Source organism: Cupressus sempervirens, chromosome 6, assembly GCF_028749045.1.
Source record: "Cupressus sempervirens isolate cs-2001-9-10 chromosome 6, ASM2874904v1, whole genome shotgun sequence".
Taxonomy (NCBI): Eukaryota; Viridiplantae; Streptophyta; class Pinopsida; order Cupressales; family Cupressaceae; genus Cupressus; species Cupressus sempervirens.
Window position 1 is genome coordinate 688506 of NC_143123.1, and position 20041 is coordinate 708546.

The window sequence follows — 20041 nt, forward strand, 5'->3', positions numbered from 1 at the left end:
AACTCAACTTTATTGCCATCTCCAAGGTGAGTGATTTGGTAAATTGAGAGGAGATTAGAGCTTAGGTTAGGAACATAGAGAACGTCTTTGAATTCCCCATTTTCCATCTCCACTTGTCCTTTCCCTTCAACTTCCATTTTTGTATTATCTCCTACAAAGATGTGCAGTACCTTGGATTGCTTCAATGAAGAAACATCTCCTTTTGAAGAACCCATATGATATGAGGCACTTGAGTCAAGAATCCATTCTGCTGAAGAACTTGAGTCTGCCATGAGTGCTTGCCCTTTGCCCTTTGAATCTGAAGATGAAGATCCTTTCTCATTATAAGCATTAGGCAGTGGAACATTGTGTTCTTTATGATGTTCGTTAACTCATCAACCTTCTCATGATAACACTCGTGTTCATCATGACCCAACTTCTTGCAATAGGCACACTTTTTCTTCTCCTTATTAGTGTCCCCTTTCTTGTTTGAATTCGAGGAAGACTTGCCTTGTTGATTTGATGGTGGCGTTGTCTTTTCTAAATCCTCTTGTGGGTTATTTTTCCACTTCTTTTTCTTGCCCTTTCCTTTATTTGAAAATTGACCAACTGAATTTTGAGAACCCTCATTATTTGCCACCAATGCCTTTGACTTGGATGAATTGAGAATCCCTATTGATTTCAAATTCTGTTCTTCTTTATCCAACAGTTGAGCATAACGATCAAAAGAGAGTTTCTGATAGGCAGCCCCTAATATAGTCTTTGTGGTGTTATAAGAAGAAACAAATGTGGAGTACTCAGATGGCAGCTTATTATGAATAAGATAGATTAACCTGTCATCTTTAATGGGACTCCCACAATCATTAAGTTTTGTTCTTAATTCATTCACCTTTACGATAAAGTCCTATATAGAACAAATGTCTTTGGATCTAAGGAGACAAGCTCATCTTCAATTTTGTAAACATCCTCCTCAAACACTTTACCATATAGGTTTCTGAGGGTATCCCAAGCTTCCTTGGATGTATGAGACTTCTGGATTTGATAGATGATCTTGTCTTCAACCCCCAAACAAATATCACCTAAGGCTTTCCTATCTGTTGCTTTCGAAGCAGAGATTTCACTTGTAGATACTTGATCACCTGTTGGTTTAGGAAGGGTACCATCTACATATTGAGAAACTCCATTATGCTTTAAATGACACCACATTTTAATTGACCATGTAGCATAGTTATGTAGTGTTAATTTTGGAAACTTAAAATTTCCCATGATGCAAGAAATGAAAGAAAACAGCAAGAAAAGAGGAACACAACACCAAGAAAGACCCCCCCCCTTTCACTCAATCAAGAAACACCCCCCCTTCACTCAATCAAGAAACCCGCCCCCCCCCCCCCCCCAAAGAAGATGCTTTTGGCACTTTATATGTAGTGCGTTTACAATGGCCATTTACCAATTTTGGCCTTTGTAGACTTCTTATTTTGTCTTTTTACAACCTCCTTATGGAGTTCAAAATTAGAACATTACAATGTATCTCAGATATACAACAATTCTGAAGTTATATCAAAGCATTACAATGCAGAAAAGCACCTAATTCTAAAAGTGAGATTTTTGTCTACACAACCTATAATCTAATTGCAGATCTAGAAAGTAGACGAAAAGTAACGCACTTTCAAAAAAAAAAAGAACCTATTTTCGAGTCTAGATGAGCCCGTACGGAGCAATTGAAGTTGCAATATGCAAGATTGGACACATACAATCGCCAAAAGATGCAATTTCTAACAAATTCGTGCACCAAAACCAAAAAAAACTGCACCACTGAAAAGTTTAGGAAATTCTAGCAAAAATAAAAAAAAATTGCACCTAATTTGGAGCCCGGATGACTGAGTTATAGCCTCCCAAAGTCGCACTATCAAATCAAAAATCAATCTAGAGAGGGGCCTGATCAGCAAAAGACGAGATTAAATTTGACGATCAAACAACCATCACAGCAATTCAAAAGTGCTTGGGAATGACAGCCAGACAATCGTCAATTTTAGTGCCGTGAAATGCTGACGTCAACCAAAAAAAAAGACCCCTCTACTAACATGGTAGTATGGATTGCTGATGTCACGGTTGATTGGGTCGTACGGATGACACGTGTCAATGTACGATGGTTGCACATTCAGCTAATGTCACTGTGTGACGTGGCACTAATTGGGATCCACTGGGCAGACGCGTGGACCCTCTGCTTGCTTGTTGACCTGTCAAAAAAAAAGACGAAGGATGCCACATGTCGGACACGTGGGCGCAGGTGGCCTACGGTAAAACAGTTTGAAAAAACCTGCAAACATGGCGGAAAGACTGTTTACAGAAGCCGGAAAGGGACTACACAGGTGTATGATTGTATTGAACAGTGGTCGAACAGGTGAAAGCCGATGTCAGATAACTTTATTTGCAGGGCGTCGAGAACTGGTATTTGTTGGAGTGCTCGTGCGCGGTGGCCGAGATATAAATCGATCGGTGTGGGAGTTAGAAACTTAACCCATGTGCATTGGTAAACAAACTTGACACTTGTTTAAAAAGTGTAGCCCATGGTTGGAAAGTAAACGAGCCGCAATGAGGTTGGGTAGTCTCGTTGGTATATAAAAGGTTCTGGCCACGGTTGTATTGGGACAGCCGAAAATTTGTTGAAGTGGTCGGAAGGAATATTTTACGGTGTCCTGCAAATAAATATGCAGGGTATATTCTGTTGCAGGGCCGAGGTGTCACTGCCCGGTGCCTGTACAAAAAAAAATGTCTGCAGCCCCTACTAGGCGAAAAAAATTCGAAAAATTCCAGAAATTTGAAATATTTGCAAAGAAAAAAATAATTGCAAATCTGAACAAAATAATTGCGCTGATTTAATAGATCATACCAGATTCGCAAATCGGGGCCTTCGGGCGCCAATTTGCATTAAAAAAATGGCTCAAAATCAACTTTAGCCCAACATAGGCGAATTTATAGCCAATTTTCACCTAATTGACATTTCGGACGCGATGGCAAGGTCTGTTTTGGCTCTAGAGGCTCCCAATATCAACGAATACTCTGGATCCGAGTCAAATGCTGAAGCAAGAATGGTCTAATGTGAAGAAAATCTTTCGTAGCTCTAATACCATGTAAGAATTTGTTTTAGGGCAAAATTCACCAAAGAGCAAGGAACTCAAGCACAAGCACAACACTAGATCAAAAGCGTATGATCAAAATGACGATATGATATTCATTCAATATGAAAGTACACTAGGAGTGCCTATATATAAAGGCCTCTGGAATGCTTCTAGAATGCATAGGAATCAGCAACATGATAAGTCATACAACCAGGCACATGTCCACCAGGTGTGGGTTATCCTCCATTAAGCACAAGAGTAAGTGCGATGATGAGAGGATAAGCCTACAAAGGTGTAGCACGCAAAATTATGTTGTAGACACCATGTGCTAAAATAGGAGTGTGAATAATTGTGTTATCTACATGACAACTCAATTAATTATGCAAACTCCAGTGTTGTAGACACCATATGCTGAATTAGAGTTGCTTACTCCAGTGTTGTCAACATGACAACTTATAAGAGTACGCAAACTCCTAAGTGTCTCACCTAAGAAATAATGAAATAATGCAAAATAATAAAATAATCCATTGACCTAAGTAAACTGTAAGCAGTAAATACTTATTTACACAAACAGGAACATTGACTATCAAGAGTGCCCAAAAACCAACACAACGATAAAAAGTGGTACTAGAAAAAGTTAGGACTGCCATGTGGACAAATTTAATAGATAGAAAAAAAGCTTACTGTGTCAACGAATTTAACCACACTTGTGAGCACGGTGACAAAGAGTACCTAGGTGCCGACATCAAAGGAGAGGCAAGAATCCTAATAGCTCAACTGAGGTTCGCTTCTCATCACTTGAGGTGTGAAACCGATAGATGGAAGATCCCTAAAGAAAGGTGGGAGGAGAGAATTTGTAGGTTTTGTAACGAAGGCGCAGTGGACACAGAATGGAACTATATCAAGGAGTGTACGGCATACGAAGACATCTGGATCCAATTCATGGACACGATACAAGTGGACAATATAAAAGAGCTTTTTGAGGGACCAAGACTTCACAAGGTGGTCGCCTTGCTAATGCAACTCCACAAAAGACGAGACAGCCTGGATAAATCCCAGCAGGATATTAGTGGATATTTAGTGGATCCCCCTTTTTGGTCCCATAGACCTTTGGTCTCACGGACATTAGTAAAATCATTTCTATTCAAGCAATGTAAAAGACAAGTGTTTTTCTTCTTACAGTGCATGAACATTGGAGAAGGCCTTTTGTTTTCTATGAAGTTGTAATCTAACACGGTTTCTTCTAAAGAAACATCCTCTTCATCCGCTAAATATAAAAACGTATGCCATTTGTATTCTACTTGAAAAAGGAAGGTTTTAAGTATTTCAGTTTGCATCTGTATGACATATATATGTGTATTCTTCTCAGTGACTTAAATTATTGAAAAGAAGAGGTGTTCAATGGCATCTTATTATAAAGATTGTGTTATCGTGTCAGTGTAGGTTTGATTTGTTGCTCTGAAAATCTGCCTCCTGATATATGCAAATATAATCAGAGAGGCCGATTTCATTTATTCAATTGTGCGTAAGAGCATTAAAGTCGATTTTGTATACTTCTGGTTATTATCATGTCTTAGAGATTGAAAGTTTGATGATTGCTCAAACTTGATTCTTATATCACATTGATGTTGCTATTGTAAACTTTTGATTTCATTAATAGAAGTTTGGAGGGTTGTTTCCCTTTGAGAAGAGGGTTTTTCCCAGGATAACTACTTGTGTAAAGCTTTCTATTTTTTGTATTTTTGATTTGAATTTTAACATGGTATCAGAGCCAAGTTGGTGATTTCAAAGGTTGATTAAAGTTTACTTCTTCTGATCTTAATCTTCACCATGGTGCCTGGTTTGAAGGTTGAAGATAGATTGGAAGGAGCAACAAATTTCATATCATGGAAATCCAGAATTTTATTGATTCTTGAGTAAAATGAGCTTCTTTCTTATGTGGAATCTAAAGTTCAAGAGCGTAGAGAAAGCAACATGGAAGAAGAACAAGATCCTTGCTAAAAGGATCATTATCGACTCCATGAAAGATCATTTAGTACCTACAATTTCTAAGTTGAAGTCTGCCAAGGAGATGTTTGATTCACTTCACAGTGTGTATGAGATAAATAACACAAGTAGAGCTTTGGCGCTTCGTATGCAACTTCTTAATTTCAAGATGAGTAAAGGAGACTCCATTGTTTTATTCTTCTTGAAAATTTATGAGTTAAAGGATCAGTTAAGCATCATTGGAGAAGTAGTCAATTACAAAGAACTTGTCATGCTTGCCATGAATGGTCTCCCACTCTCTTGGGAATCATTCATTCAAGGCATTAGTAGCAGAATTGACTTTCCAACTTCTAAAAGGTTGAGAACTGATTGCATTCAAGAGGAATGTCGACCGGAGGTTAGAGGAAGTTCTCATAAATCACACTATAGAGTAAATGCTTTAGGTGTGAAAAGCTTGGTCATTTTGCTAAAAATTGCATTGTGAAACTTAATCTTCACGATGTGTCTTCTTCTAATGAAAAAGATTTTTCTCCTTCTAAGGATTCTTGTGATCATTGAAAAGGTCCTGTACTCATTTCAGCCTTGTCTAGTCATGTTAAAGTGGATTGCAATACTTGGTTGATAGATAGTGGTGCTTCTCGTCACATCTATGGATATAAGCAACACCTTTTGAATCTAATTGAAAAAGGTTCTCATCTTCAAGAAATCTTTGGCGATGATGCTTCTTCCTCTATTAAAGGGGCTGGTAACACTTCTTTAAAATTAAAATCTGGTATCACTCTTTATCTTAGTAATGTTTTATTTGTTCCTAGTATCAAGAGGAATTTAATTTCCATTTCAGTGTTAGAAGATAAAGGTTTTAATGTTGCTTTCTCTAATGGAAGTGTGGCTGCTTGGAAGAAAGATTCTGATTTGAATTCTGGTCAAATTATTGAAGAACGTCATGGAAGCCTCTATGAGCTTTCAGCTAATCAAGTTCAAGTTCTAAATCATGATACTTCCAATAATAATTTATTATGGCATAAAAGATTTGATCATCTCAACTTCAATTCACTTTCTTCGATGTGTAAGCTGGTTGTAGGTATTCCAAACCTTAATGGTGTTTGCAAAGGTTATGCACTGGGAAAGTTGTCCAAGAGTCCTTTTCATTCAAGTAACAGTAGAGCTAAGCATGCATTAGAGCTGATTCATTCAGATTTATGTGGGCCTACGACATCAGCTTCCTTAAGTGGCTTTTGGTATTATGTCATCTTTATTGAGGATTCTTTTCGCAAAATATGGGTTTACTCTCTTAAATCCAAAGAATCTAATGAAGTTCTATCCAAGTGTAAGGAATTTAAAGCTCTAGTTGAAAACCTTTCAGATAAGAAAACTAAGACTCTTAGATCTGATCATGGAGTTGAATTTATTTCAGATTCTTTTCAATCCTTTCGTGTTGAAGCTGGAATTAAGAGGGAATTTTGTGTTCCTTACAATCCTCTACAGAATGGGGTTGCTGAAAGGAAAAACAGGGCTATCGTTGAGACTGCAAAAGCCATGCTTCATGATCAAAGTTTACAGATTTTTCTTTGGGCAGAGGCTTGCAGAACAGCAGTTTATGTTCAAAATAGGAGTCCTCATCAAATACTAAATAATATGACTCCGGAAGAAGCTTTCTCTGGTTCCAAACCTTATGTAAGTCATCTTAAAATCTGTGGTTCTTCAGTTTATGTTCAGATTCCCAAAGATAAAAGATCTAAATTAGATCTTTCAAGTAAGAGAGGTATTTTTGTTGGTTATAATGAATCATCTAAAGCTTATAGGATCTACATTCCAGGGCAAAAGTTGATTGAGCTTATTAGAGATGTTTCTTTTGAAGGAAATATTGATTGTTGCAAATCTGTTGATTCACTTCTAGATAATGATTTGAATGTTCCTTCGTCTCCTCAAGTTTCCCGTCTTGCTGATCCTTCTTCTCCCAATTTCAAAAGCTGGTCCTAGTGTTCAATTGAATGTAAACAAGAGACCCTTGTGGGCAAGGAATATCATGCAAGAAGCTGAAAATTATTCTGCTCCTACGGGAACTTTTCGTGAAAGCAAAAGACCTTAAACTCTTGACAGTTATTCTGTTTTGATGTGTAATATCATTGATTTTGAACCCTCTTCTTTTGAATCAGCAATTGGTAATCAAGTTTGGAAGGATGCTATGCTGGAAGAATATGAGTCCATTCTGAAAAATAAAGTTTGGGAGATTGTTCCTCGCCCTAAAGATAAAACAATCATCTCTTCTAAATGGTTATTCAAGATTAAACATGCTCCTGATGGGAGTGTTGACAAATTAAAGGCCAAATTAGTAGCCAGAGGTTTTAGTCAAAAGGAAGGGATAGATTATGATGAAATTTTAGCTCTTGTAGAAAGGTACACCTCAATTAGAACAATTATTATTATAGCTACTGCTAAACGGTGGAAGGTTCATCATATGGATGTCAAAACAGCTTTTCTCAATGGTGTCATTAATGAAGAGGTTTATGTAAAACAGCCGGATGGATTTATCATTCATGATAAAGGAACTCATGTATGTAAACTGAAAAAGGTATTGTATGGCCTTAAACAAGCCCCTCGAGCATAGTATGAGCACATTGATGGCTATCTCTTGAGTTTGGGTTTTATTAAAAATGAAGCTGATTCAAATATTTATCTTAAAAGGTATAATGATCTGATGCTGATCCTCGTTCTTTACGTTGATGATCTCTTTATTAATGGTGATAATGCTCTGATTATCAAATGCAAGAGAGATTTAACTTCTGAATTTGAGATGAAAGATCTTAGTTTAATGCACTATTTTCTTGGATTAGAAATTTGGCAAAAATCTAATGAGATCATTATTAGTCAAGGTAAATATGCTCTTTGACATTCACAAGAAGTTTGGTATGCTTGATTGTAAGCCAAATATGACTCCTATGGAATCTAATATGAAGAAACTCCAAGCAGTAGCTATTGTTTCAAAATTAATTGATTGTACTCCTTATAGGCAACTTATTGGCTCTCTCATGTATCTTGTCAATACAAAGCCTGATATATGCTATGCTATAAATACCCTAAGTTAGTTTATGAGTGAGCCAAGGAAATTTCACTTCATTGCAGCTAAACATATTCTGAGATATGTCAAAGGAACTTTGCAGTATGGGTTGAGGTTCTCTTGTTCTAATAATTTTTAACTTTGTGGGTTCTCAGATTTTGATTAGGCTGGTTGCATTGTGGATAGGAAGAATACTTCAGGTTTTTGTTTCAGTCTTGGATCAGCTATGATTTCTTGGTGCAGCAGGAAGCAAAAGTGTGTTGCTCAAAGCACTGTTGAAGCTAAATATGTGGCAACTTGTTCAGGAGCTCGAGAAGCTGTATGGCTTCGAAAACTTCTCAATGGATTATTTGGAATATCTACTGAATCTACTACAATCTTCTATGATAACCAGAGTTGTATAAAGATTTCTATGAATCTTGTCTTTCATGACAAATCAAAGCATATTGAAATTAAGTATTGCTACTTAAGGGACATGGTAATTCGAAAGGCTGTGGAGCTGAAATATATCAGCACTGATGATCAAACTACTGATATTCTTACAAACCCTCTTCCAAAGGTGAAATTTGCTTATTTTAGAGATAAGCTAGGTATGACCAACCTTAAGACTTAAATAGAATTAAGTCTTATTATTGTAGTTTTATCTATGACTGTATTGGTGTGTGAACTAATAAAATTGTAAGATCAGCTATAACAACTCTTTCACTATGTGATAGTGAATATCATGACGAGAGAATTCATGATGTCATCATGTTGAGAGATTCTCTGATGGGAGTTGTATGTCATGTTGAGAGATTCCACGACTCATCACATTGAAAGAGTCTGTGATTTAAGGCTTAGCTGTGAGTCTTACAAATTTTTGTTCATGTTGAGTAATTCCATGATTATTGGTTATGAATAATTATTGGTTGAACTTTTCATGTCAGTAATTCCATGATTATAAATAATTGGGTTAGTATTTCAAGCATTTGATTAGATTCTCATCTAGGTACTCGATTTCATATTTGCTAAGAGGAAGTGTTAAATTTTTAGCTTGATATGAAATTCTGTATACTGTGATTTGTATGTTGTATATATATGTGCTAACATTCATCAGAGCTCTTTGCTATTTGGCTTTGTTTGAATTCATCATTTTACAGGTGTCATCGTGTTGGAGGTATCTTATAGTCAACCATATTTCCTCACCAGTTGAAATATGTCTCATCTTTGGTTTCGTATGCATGGCATTGGTTACCTACAGCTCGTCTCAAGCAATGGAAAAGACAAGTGTTTTTCTTCTTACGGTGCATGACCATTGGAAAAGACTTTTTGTTTTCTATGAAGATGTAATCCGACACGGTTTCTTCTAAAGAAACATCCTCTTCATCTGCTGAATATAAAAAACATATGTTGTTTGTATTCTGCTCGAAAAAGGAAGGTTTTAAGTATTTCAGTTTGCATCTGGGTGACTTAAATTATCAAAAAGAAGAGGTGTTCAATGGCATCTTATTATAAAGGCTGTTTTATCGTGTCAGTGTAGGTTCGATTTGTTGCTCTGAAAATCTGCCTCCTGATATATGCAAATATAATCAGAAAGCCCGATTTCATTTATTCAGTTGTGCGCAAGAGCATTAAAGTCTGTTTTGTATACTTCTGGTTATTATCATGTCTCAGAGACTGAATGTTTGATGATTGCTCAAACTTGATTCTTATATCACATTGATGTTGATATTGTAAACTTTTGATTTCATTAATAAAAGTTTGGATTTGTTGGGGCTGGGTTGTTTCCCTCTGAGAAGAGGGTTTTTCCCAGGACAACTGCTTGTGTAAAGCTTTCTGTTCTGTATTTCTGGTTTGAGTTTTAACAGGAGAAACCTCATTATGAATCTGCTGTACCCAGATGCCAAATTTAGATGGTGGTAAGCACCTGACTTTCCTTCACAAACACACAAATTCAAGCATATAGCTGCCATTTTTTCAATTTAGTTATTTTATCTATGGCACCATACTGACCGATTGAGTTGGCTTTCACTCAAAATTCCAAGAGAAGGCCAGGTTGACAAATCCCAACAAGGAATTTGGAAGGGTAGGTCTTCATAGTGTTGAACCTTGGAATCCATTGTTTAATACAAAGGTCATTTTCTCCAACAAAAAATAAATAAAAAACTGGGATCATCTGATAAATACCTAGTGCAGTCTTTCAGATTGAAAAAGGAAAACCAAAAAAACCATTGAGCATTGCTGTTGCCTCAACCTTGCCAGGGACATTCCAACTCCAGAACATACATCTTCTAATGGAATCAATGTTGCATTACCATAAAATCTCCCAACAAGAGACTTCAAAAGCTGAGTGAAGGATTCTTCAATCACAGAATCAGGAATTTGAATCTGTTCATGCATCACAATCTCCATGGAGACATTTGGGACAGATGTAGGATCAACATCAGACGGATGGAAAACAGCAAGCTCCATCTATGCTTAGCTGTCTAACCCAGCCACTGGCTCCTCACTTCCTCAAAAAGTAACACCAACATTAGAATCAATGCCACTTTTCAAAGCATTCTCTAACAAATTAGCATCATTATGAGGAGAGCAAGCCAAATCATCTCCATCTATCTCAAACAAAGACCCAATTCCTTCCAGACCAGTAGAGAGGGGCTTAGGCAGATACCTAGAACTGTGATTCACTGGGGACCTCATCATCTGATGAATATGAAAGAAACCCTTTTCTCAACCCCATAACCTTAACATTATTAGACACCACAACATCAGACCACTCTCATTAGTCTTTAGGAAGGCTTCCATTAGGATATCCAAAAGGAGTTCATCCTTCTCATGCAAAAAATCGCCCAAAGCTTCACCCCAATGGAAGAGAAGAAACCCAAGGCAGATGAAGTAGAAGGGCAGTCCTCTCCCTTCTTCCCACAAAAGTCAATCTCTCTTTCACAACCAACCTTGACCCCATCATCCAAAGACTGTTTGAACTATGGAACGCATACCGGCCTCTAAAAGAATATCAAGGAGAGACTTGTCATCATCCAAACTTCAATAACAAGCCCAAGTGTCCACAAAATCAACTGTGCTGTAACACCAACACCCATAGCACAGACATTCTCTATTGCAGACCCCAAGAAGGGGTGTGAGTAGAGGAACCAATAACAGAGAACTCTCTTGCTGCAAAACCAGAGGAAACCGCCCTTCCAGATCCTTAAGCCACACAGTCTCCAGCACTTCACACCGAAACAATGAACCAAGAGAAATAGAACAGAGGTGCACAGAGAAAAAGGGCACCCTAATGTAGTTATATGATACAACTGGACCAAGTATGCATCATTATACATCATTCTTCCCATATTCTTTATGGCTGGAACTTCAACCAAACAAAGATTCAAGCAACACTCAAACTGTGGCAGTTAGACATTCAGTATGCCAAGTCTATATCAGTGTTTTTGGACTAATCTAGCTTTGAATCTTGGATATCTTATTACATCAAAAAACTGTGGGTGATTTTATCACTCCTGGCACTGAGGCATGTCTCAAGCTCAAAACATAAACTTGACGATTTTGTTTCTTACTCACTCCTCTATATTCCACCAATATGCCTTGCTGGTAGAACATGAAACCAAAAAGCTGCAAAAAGATACAAATAATACTTGAAAGAAATACAAGAATATGTATTCAAGGTGTATGTGGTTTTGTGTCTCATACATTTTATAAATGCCATCCCTTTAACTACGATAGAATTAAAATAACAGAGGCATGGCATCTTCCTGCAGACAGATTCATGAGAGCTTACTCTTCATGCGCTGGGCTGGTAATGGCCCAAAATGGCAGGCTGGTCATATAATGGAAATCTTGTTTACAAGATAGAAATCCATGAAGCTGTAAGGATCTCTACATAGCCTTATCAGTTTGAAATCCTTCACTAGCTATTCAAGTATGGGTTTGCAATATTTAATTCAAAATATACAGTTGGCTTGGCCTGCCTAGGTTTTATCCCTTCATAAAGACGTCAATAACTGCTGCCCATGCCAAAGAAAAGTCATTCTACCAAAAATCAATACCTTTTCCCAAAAATTGCCGATACATATAATATTATCCTTCTGCATGTCATTTAAAACTATTGACAAGGTAGCCATTGCCCTTTCTAAAAGAAACTTCTTATTTCCAATTGGTTGAAACTTGAAAGATAAATGCCATTTGTTGCAACAGTTTGTTTGCTTTTAATATGGCATTGCAATCTTCAACTATTCTTAACCTTTTACAGTTTTGCACTTGATATTCAAAAACAATTTTACTTTTTGGTAGCCGGATACACATCTATCTCTCCCTGGGCATATATCCCTGCATCTGATATAGCAAGGATACACGTCAGATACAGTGGCCATGTGTGCCCAAAAAAATTCAACTTCCAATTGTACAGGATATTGCATGATTTGATTTTTTTAAATGACATAATCGTCCAATTTTTTATTCAAACAACTTCATTCGTGTTTGTTTTTTGGTATAAACACATACACCAAATAAAGTAGACAAATGAAATCTTTTTCAATTTCAGAAACTCATTTTTTGGGTTATCTTCCAATGCAACTCTACTATATTTTCATATTGTAAATTTTTAAATCAACGTATAGTAAATTATGTAGCAAATATGTGTGTATTGTTTTTTAAGGAAAATCTCCTCTAATATCTTAGAAATCTGTGTTAAATATGCATATGTGTTTTTAATAAAAGTTATTTCCAACCGTTTTCATATTGGGAGTCATACAAAATTGCCCTATCAAATACTGCATAATAGCATATGTATTTGTGTCCGTGTTCGTACAGCTTGATTTTAAAAAATCATTGTAAAAAAACAGAATACGGAATAAGAAAACCATCTTGAATTGGTTACTTGATCAATAACAAAATGAAAACTGAAAATATTTTAAAGAAAACATAGAAAACGGAAGGAAAAAGTTGAATAAAGAAAACTGGAAAAGGTGGTGCATAAAAAGAATTGATGGATCAATAGGAAGCGAGCAATATAAAACTATCATAGAAACCTGTTCTATAAATTCAAGAACAAGAGCCCAAAAAGTTTGATGTCAAGTGCTCGTTAAAAAAAGAAATTAATTAAAAAGGAAATATAAAGCATTTCCTTGCTAACTATTTAATATCTTCATCTACGCAGAGCTGAAAAGTAATATCCGCTAAGCTGGCTGCCGCTTCCTGATTGGTGATGCTTATATTTGCTAGGCTGGCTTTTACTCCTCTGCTGCCGCTTCCTGATCACTGATGCTCCCTCCTCCTCTTTGAAGATCTATCATCTGGATCATTCTTCTCATTCTTCTCCATCTTCAATCTCTTCAAAATTTCATCAGACACCTCAACTCCTCTCTCCTGCATATCGTCAACATACATTTTGGCATCTTGACGTTTGCCATCTTCACATAAGCTATTTATAAAAGAGGCAGTAACTCCCATTTGGGGAAACATACCCTTTCGACTGATATGCTTCCAAACCATTGTGGCCACATTCAAATCTCTCATTACTAAAGCCATCGAAAGGCTGTCACTGTCTGGATCAAATTCATTTCGAGTCATCTCTTGAAATATACTGGAAGCATCCTCTACTTTGTGTGCCTTGATGAGTGCCTGAAAAATAGTATTGTAAGTTGTGGAATCTGGAAAGGATCCATTCCACACCATCCCGTCCAGAAGCCGGTAAGCATCCTCTGTTCTTCCAGCATAGCAGTATGCCGAAATCATTGAATTGTAAGTAGTAGTGCTTGGACGATACCCAAGCCGAACCATCGTATCAAAAACCATCGTTGCATCCTCCACCTTGTTCTTCAGAGAAAGAGCATGAATTGCGGTACTGTAAAAACTCTTATCTGGAAAGCATTTCCTGCTCCTCATGACATGCAAAAACTTGAGGCTTTCATCCACTTGTCCTCCTTTGCAGAGCGATGCCAAAAACGCATTATATGCAGCAGTGTTGGCAGGATCCCATCCGAGTCGCACAATCATATCGGCAAAAGTCTTTTTCGCCCTCACTGCATCACCCTCCTTCTCGCACCCCTCCAGCAGAATTGCATAAGTATCAGAATCAGGCGGGAACCTCTCCTCCATCCTCTTTGCAAACTCCTGTGCCTTGGCCGTCTGCCTATATCTACACAGAGCACACAGAAGACAGTTGAATGCCTCCACATCCTGTGGGCACCCATAATTATCCATAACCTCAAACGTCATGATTGCCTCATTTGCTTTCTCTGCCATAGCATAGCACGTAAAAACAGAAGCAAAAGTATGCCTAGACAGTATCCCCTCCTTATTCATGGACTTGACAGCTTCCCACATTGCATCAAACATTTTATTGTTGCCTAGAATGTCAACAAGCAAATTCCAAGCATAGGGACTGTGCCTGTTCCCCAGCTGCAACCCTGCCCACTCAAAGAACCTTTTCGCCGCAGGGCCTGACTTGTAAGATTTTTTCAACACCTCTTCTACAAAGTCAGTTGAAACCCTTAGCCCCGATCTATTGAGCACAAGCTCGAGCCCCGTTAACTCATTGGGATCAGCAAGCAATTGGCTCAACTTTTCTACTTTGTCCTCAAAACTAAGATCGCTGATCTTGGTGGGCAAAGGATTACGGAATATTGGTGAGGGCGGAGCTCTATACGGTACAGATGCGTTGGGGACAGATTTTGAAACAGAAGGACCTGACAAAGGTTTCGATGGAGAAGGACGTTTTCCCTTTTTATCATCCCCTTTCTTATTTTCTTCGACATTTTTATCGGAGACAGGTATAGAAATTGAGCAATTCTCCCGCAGTTTTTTTTTCCATTCTTTGGATCCTTTGTTTTTGGTTTTCTTATTCTTCTTATTCTTACCCATAAGAAAAAACTGGTTTAAGAATTTCCTTACCTGGAGATATGAAAAATGATGTAATCCTTGAGTACCTTTAACTGCAGAAATTATTCCCTTTGCGGCTGCTCCCGCTCAATATTCTGCAACAATTCTTCGATTGCTGTTTTTTTCTGCTAAATATCAATCACCACCATCGGAACCCTACTTCGTCTCTTCTTTATCAATCGACGGAAATGAGACGACCGGAAAACAAGTGATTAAAAGAGCGATATATTTTTCCGCCTGAAAAAATAAATCATAAAATCATAAATACCCATACAACAATTTTTTTTCACATAAATCTCACCGGGGTGGGGTATGTACACTTGTTTGTAGTGCCAAGCGTCTTTCGAAAAAGAGTAGAGTCCCATATCACTATTTTCATAGGTAAACCCAAAAACTATGGCATAGTGTCGTGGACTATAAAACCACTATCCCTTTCTTATATTCATTCAAACCATGTATTTTTCAAAAAAATTTACATATATTTATTAGTTCTTGCCTTTGACAAGAAACTAATGGAATGATGGAAAATTGTATTGGCCCATGATTAAAAAAACAATGAAAAAAATCAAATTTTTTTAACAAACGTACAAATATTTTTTAAATGAATGCATTAATTACAATTTTTATCTTTTTCACATTTGTAACAAGTGGATTAATTTTTTTTAAAACAATCATTTTTATCTTCCACTTCACAAATGAATGTCTAATCAATATTAATTATCCATATCTATTTTCCTAGTGAAATGTTTTATATTTCTTATTTTAAATCTATTTTTCTAGTTAAATATTTTATATTTCTTATTTTAAATATATTTATTATTATTAGTTTTACATTGATGTTTAGTTTTTGTAATTTGTAAAATGTTATTCAAATATAGATATGTTAATCAAATATAGAATTAAATGTTTTATATTTCTTATTTCAAATACATTTATTAGTTAAGATAGTTTATGAAGAAGTTGTCATATAGAGTTAAATATTTTTAAAGTTGTATAATTTAGATATTTTAATCAATGAATGTCTAATCAATATTAATTATCACAATTTCAAATATAAAGTTAAATATTTTATATTTCTTATTTTAAATATATTTATTAGTTTTATATTGATGTTTATTTTTGTCAATTGTAAAATGTTATTTATTTAAGTTTACACTATGTTTTAGTAGCTACTATTTTACAATCTTACTTTAATACTACCCCTCAAAGTCACTAGAGATTTTGGTAGTTTGAATAAATTAATCTACAATTAACTTTTAAAATTAAATATTTCAACTTATAATTGAATTGGTAGAAATCAATAATTCATTCATATAATATAATTTATATTGTTATTTATATCCCTATCTATTTTCCTTACCACGTTCAAACATAGAGTTAAATGTTTTATATTCTTATTTTAAATATATTTATTATTAGTTTTACTTTGATGTTTAATTTTGTAATTTGTAAAATGTTATTCAAATATAGATATTTTAATCAAATATAGAGTTAAATGTTTCATATTTCTTATTTTAAATACATTTATTATTTAAGATAGTTTATGGAAAAGAAGTCATATGAATTTATAAAGTTAAATATTTTTTAAGTTGTATAATTTAAATATTTTAATCAAATATAGAGCTAAATGTTTTATATTTCTTATTTTAAATATATTTATTATTAGTTTTACATATATATATATATATATATCTTATTAGTTTACATTGATGTTTATTTTTGACAATTGTAAAATGTTTTTTTTTAAAGTTTACACTATGTTTTACTAGCTACTATTTTACAATTTTGCTCAATTTTTTTTATACCATTAATACTACCCCTCAAACTTACTACATATTTTGGTACTTTGATTTAAGTAATCAGCAATATTTTTTTAATTAAATTTTAACTTATAATTGAATTGGTAGAAATGAGTAGTTCATTTATATAATATAATTTTATTGTTATTTATATATTTCTTAAAATAATAAAATTATTAATATTTTTCAAATTATCTTCAACTCTCTCTATTATTCTACCTTTACTTATCCTTATAATAACATATCATTCTCTCTTTTAGCTCTCTCTTCGTATAACATTATATCCCATGGGCCATAGGCATCCTTGATATCAACACTAGCTTAGTTGTATATATACAAAAAAATGTTATGAACGTTTCCATTTTAAAAAACACTTCAACATTTTCCATCAATTCCTCACTAAAAACAAAAAAAAAAAAACTAATCTTGAGCCATAAGTTTCCATCAATAAAACACAAGGGCATTGACAAAATAAAGATCATTGCACAAGCTACTTCAATCAACCATAAAAACATGAAGGCGGGAACTTTAGCGCATGTGCCCTTGTTAGTTCTTGCCATGGCAAGAAACTATTCCATTCATGAAAAGTGAATGTGTTTATTTATTTGTCCAATCAGAGGCTTTAATTTATTTGCACAATTTTTCTACTATAGTCATTAGTTGTGATGACATTTTTTTCCAATTTCATATAAAGTATTTTTCTCACATTTTATTAGTGGTTGGTTACTACAGTGATGAGTTTGGCGGTTTTTCAGTTTTGTTTTGTTGTGTACAAAATGAATTCATTTAACTTTTTTCTCCAAATTGTATTGTACATAAAAAATAAAAAATAATCATTCATTTATTTTCCCCCAAACTATAGAGCCATAAAAAATATTCCCATAACAAGCACATAAAAAAGAAGCAAAAAAAGCAAGACATTATTGAGTGCAGGTGGTGACCTTGCTTGTCTTGTATGTTTGTCCTATTGTATGGAATCAAATTCAATGAGATATGTTTTTCTTCTTCTTCTTTTTAAGATAGTTATTTTTTCCCAAATTATAGAGATATAAAAATATTTCCATAACAAGAAAAGAGCAAGAAAAAATAATAAAAATGAAAAAGACGAGCAAATGAAGAAATATGTCGACCATCTCACATTATTGGAGTGCATGTGGGGACTTGGTTTGTCGTTTTTATGTGTCTTATTGCATGGAATCCTATTCAGTGAGATCTTTTTTGTATAATTGTGGCACAATTTTAGGTCAACATTTGTCCTATGTAAGGATTAATTTTGAATTCTTGTATATATCTATTATTTATTTTCTATTTATAGCATTGTGTGGCAGTTTTCTAATTGCATCTCTTGAGCACTTTCATCTCTGCCTTCAGTACTAGAAGGTATGTCAGTAGTAAATATTTTTATTTTTATCACATATTTTGTTGCATTTTTTTGTTATCATAAGCTTCTTTTCAAAGTTATGTTTGGAAAATCTATTTTATTCTGAAAAATATAATTGTGGATTTGTTTCTTATTTCAAAATTCGATAGAGTTTCTAGTATTTCTATTATATTTTTCAAATCTGTCGAATTTGAAATCTATGCATACATTTTAGATTAAAATAAGTTTGTGCATGGATAATTGGTTTGAAATTCAAATCTAAGAGTTGAAATCTCTTTTATTCTTAAAATATAATTGTTGATTTATTTCTTGTTTCAAAATTCGATAGGGTGTCATAGTATTTCTATTATGTTTTTCAAATCAGTCAAATTTGAGATCTATGCATATATTTTAGATGAAAATAAGTTTTTGCATGGATAATTGGTTTAAAATTCAAATCTGAGGGTCAAAATCTATTTTATTCTTAAAATAAATTTGTGTGTTTGTTTCTCGCTTCAAAATTTGATAGGGTTTCGTAGTATTTCTAGTATTTTTTTAAATCTGTCAAATTTTAGATCTATGCATATATTTTAGATTAAAATAAGTTTGTGCATGGATAATTAGTTTGAAATTCATATCCGAGGGATGAAATATATTTTATTCTTAAAGTATAATTATGGGTTTGTTTCTTGCTTTAAAATTGGATAGGGTTTCCTCCCAGATGTGGATGTCTTGTCCTAGCGATGACGCCTACTGATTGCAAGAGTAAGATCGATATTGGCCCTACCCGAAAACTCCATCGTTTGTGTAATAGATCTCCAATAGGTTTCTACCCAGATTGAAATCAAATACCTAAAATTAGCAAGAGAAGGTCAAACCTTCTAAAGGAGTCAAAACACTGGAAACTTCATCTTCTCCTCTTACATCTAGCTATATTCAGTTATCTTTTCTTATGTAATTTGATCTTTTTTGTTCTCTTCCTCCTAGTTGCAAAGAAACAGCTTTCCAATCTTAACCATGTCAAACTTGGAGGAAGCGTGCCTATCATGTCTTCTATTGTCTTTTCAATATGCGACTTCTACAAGTGAAGATAGAGAAGGCCAAGTCTACATAACATTTCAAGCCTTTGCAAACTATCCTCATTGAGTCTAAGGCGAGAGAAATTGTAGTTGTTGGATATGCTACTTCTTTTTCAGCAATGATTCAGCCCATATTCTCCCCAGAAATATTTATTTTTCCTCATCATTAAGAGCACTGTAACTAATGTATAGCACTTTGTGAATGTTTGGGTTGAGAGTAATGTTGTGAAGAGCATCTATCCAGCAACTTGTTCCATTCTTCTTATCATACAAGAAGGATCCAATCACTTCCAGTGAAAGAGGATGCCCCTTACAAGCCTCCACTATTCATTTGGATAAATCTTCATAACCTAGACTTGGAGATGCTCTCAAAAAAGTGTGCCAAATAAATAACTGGAGATGAAGTAATAATAACCCTGCTACTAGGGGTCAGCCAATGCACTCAATTGCATGACATCATCCACATCATCCAGAATGAGAAGAATGTGCTTTCCTCCCAAACAATCTCTCAACAAAGACTTTCCTTCATCAACATTGTCCACTTCTTCGTCGTATTTAGCTACATCTTTAAGAATCTTTCTCTGCAATTTTGTAAGGCCTAGGTCATCTACAATAGTGGCATAGATGTTAAATAGAAAGGAGGCAGCATTGAAATTGCCATAAACTTTATTGAACACGACCTTTGCAACTTTGGTCTTTCCAATGCCACCAGTCCCCCATATGCCAACTTTAACCACACCTTCCACAGAATTGAGATTTAACTTATGGACGAGAAAATCAATCAC

General features: G+C 35.0%; 1 protein-coding gene across 1 annotated transcript; it reads right to left on the bottom strand.

Moving 5' to 3' along the window:
- Positions 1 to 13148: 13148 nt before the first annotated feature.
- LOC149550665 (pentatricopeptide repeat-containing protein At5g15010, mitochondrial-like) lies at positions 13149 to 15260 on the bottom strand. The gene has a single exon (XM_089786218.1). It carries the CDS (start codon positions 14998 to 15000, stop codon positions 13393 to 13395), a length of 1608 nt encoding a protein of 535 aa, XP_089642344.1. The 5' UTR covers positions 15001 to 15260; the 3' UTR covers positions 13149 to 13392.
- Positions 15261 to 20041: the final 4781 nt, after the last annotated feature.

Bases quoted from the DNA above. Each gene is read 5' to 3' on its own strand.
- LOC149550665 (XM_089786218.1), bottom strand. From the start codon at position 15,000: ATGGGTAAGAATAAGAAGAATAAGAAAACCAAAAACAAAGGATCCAAA.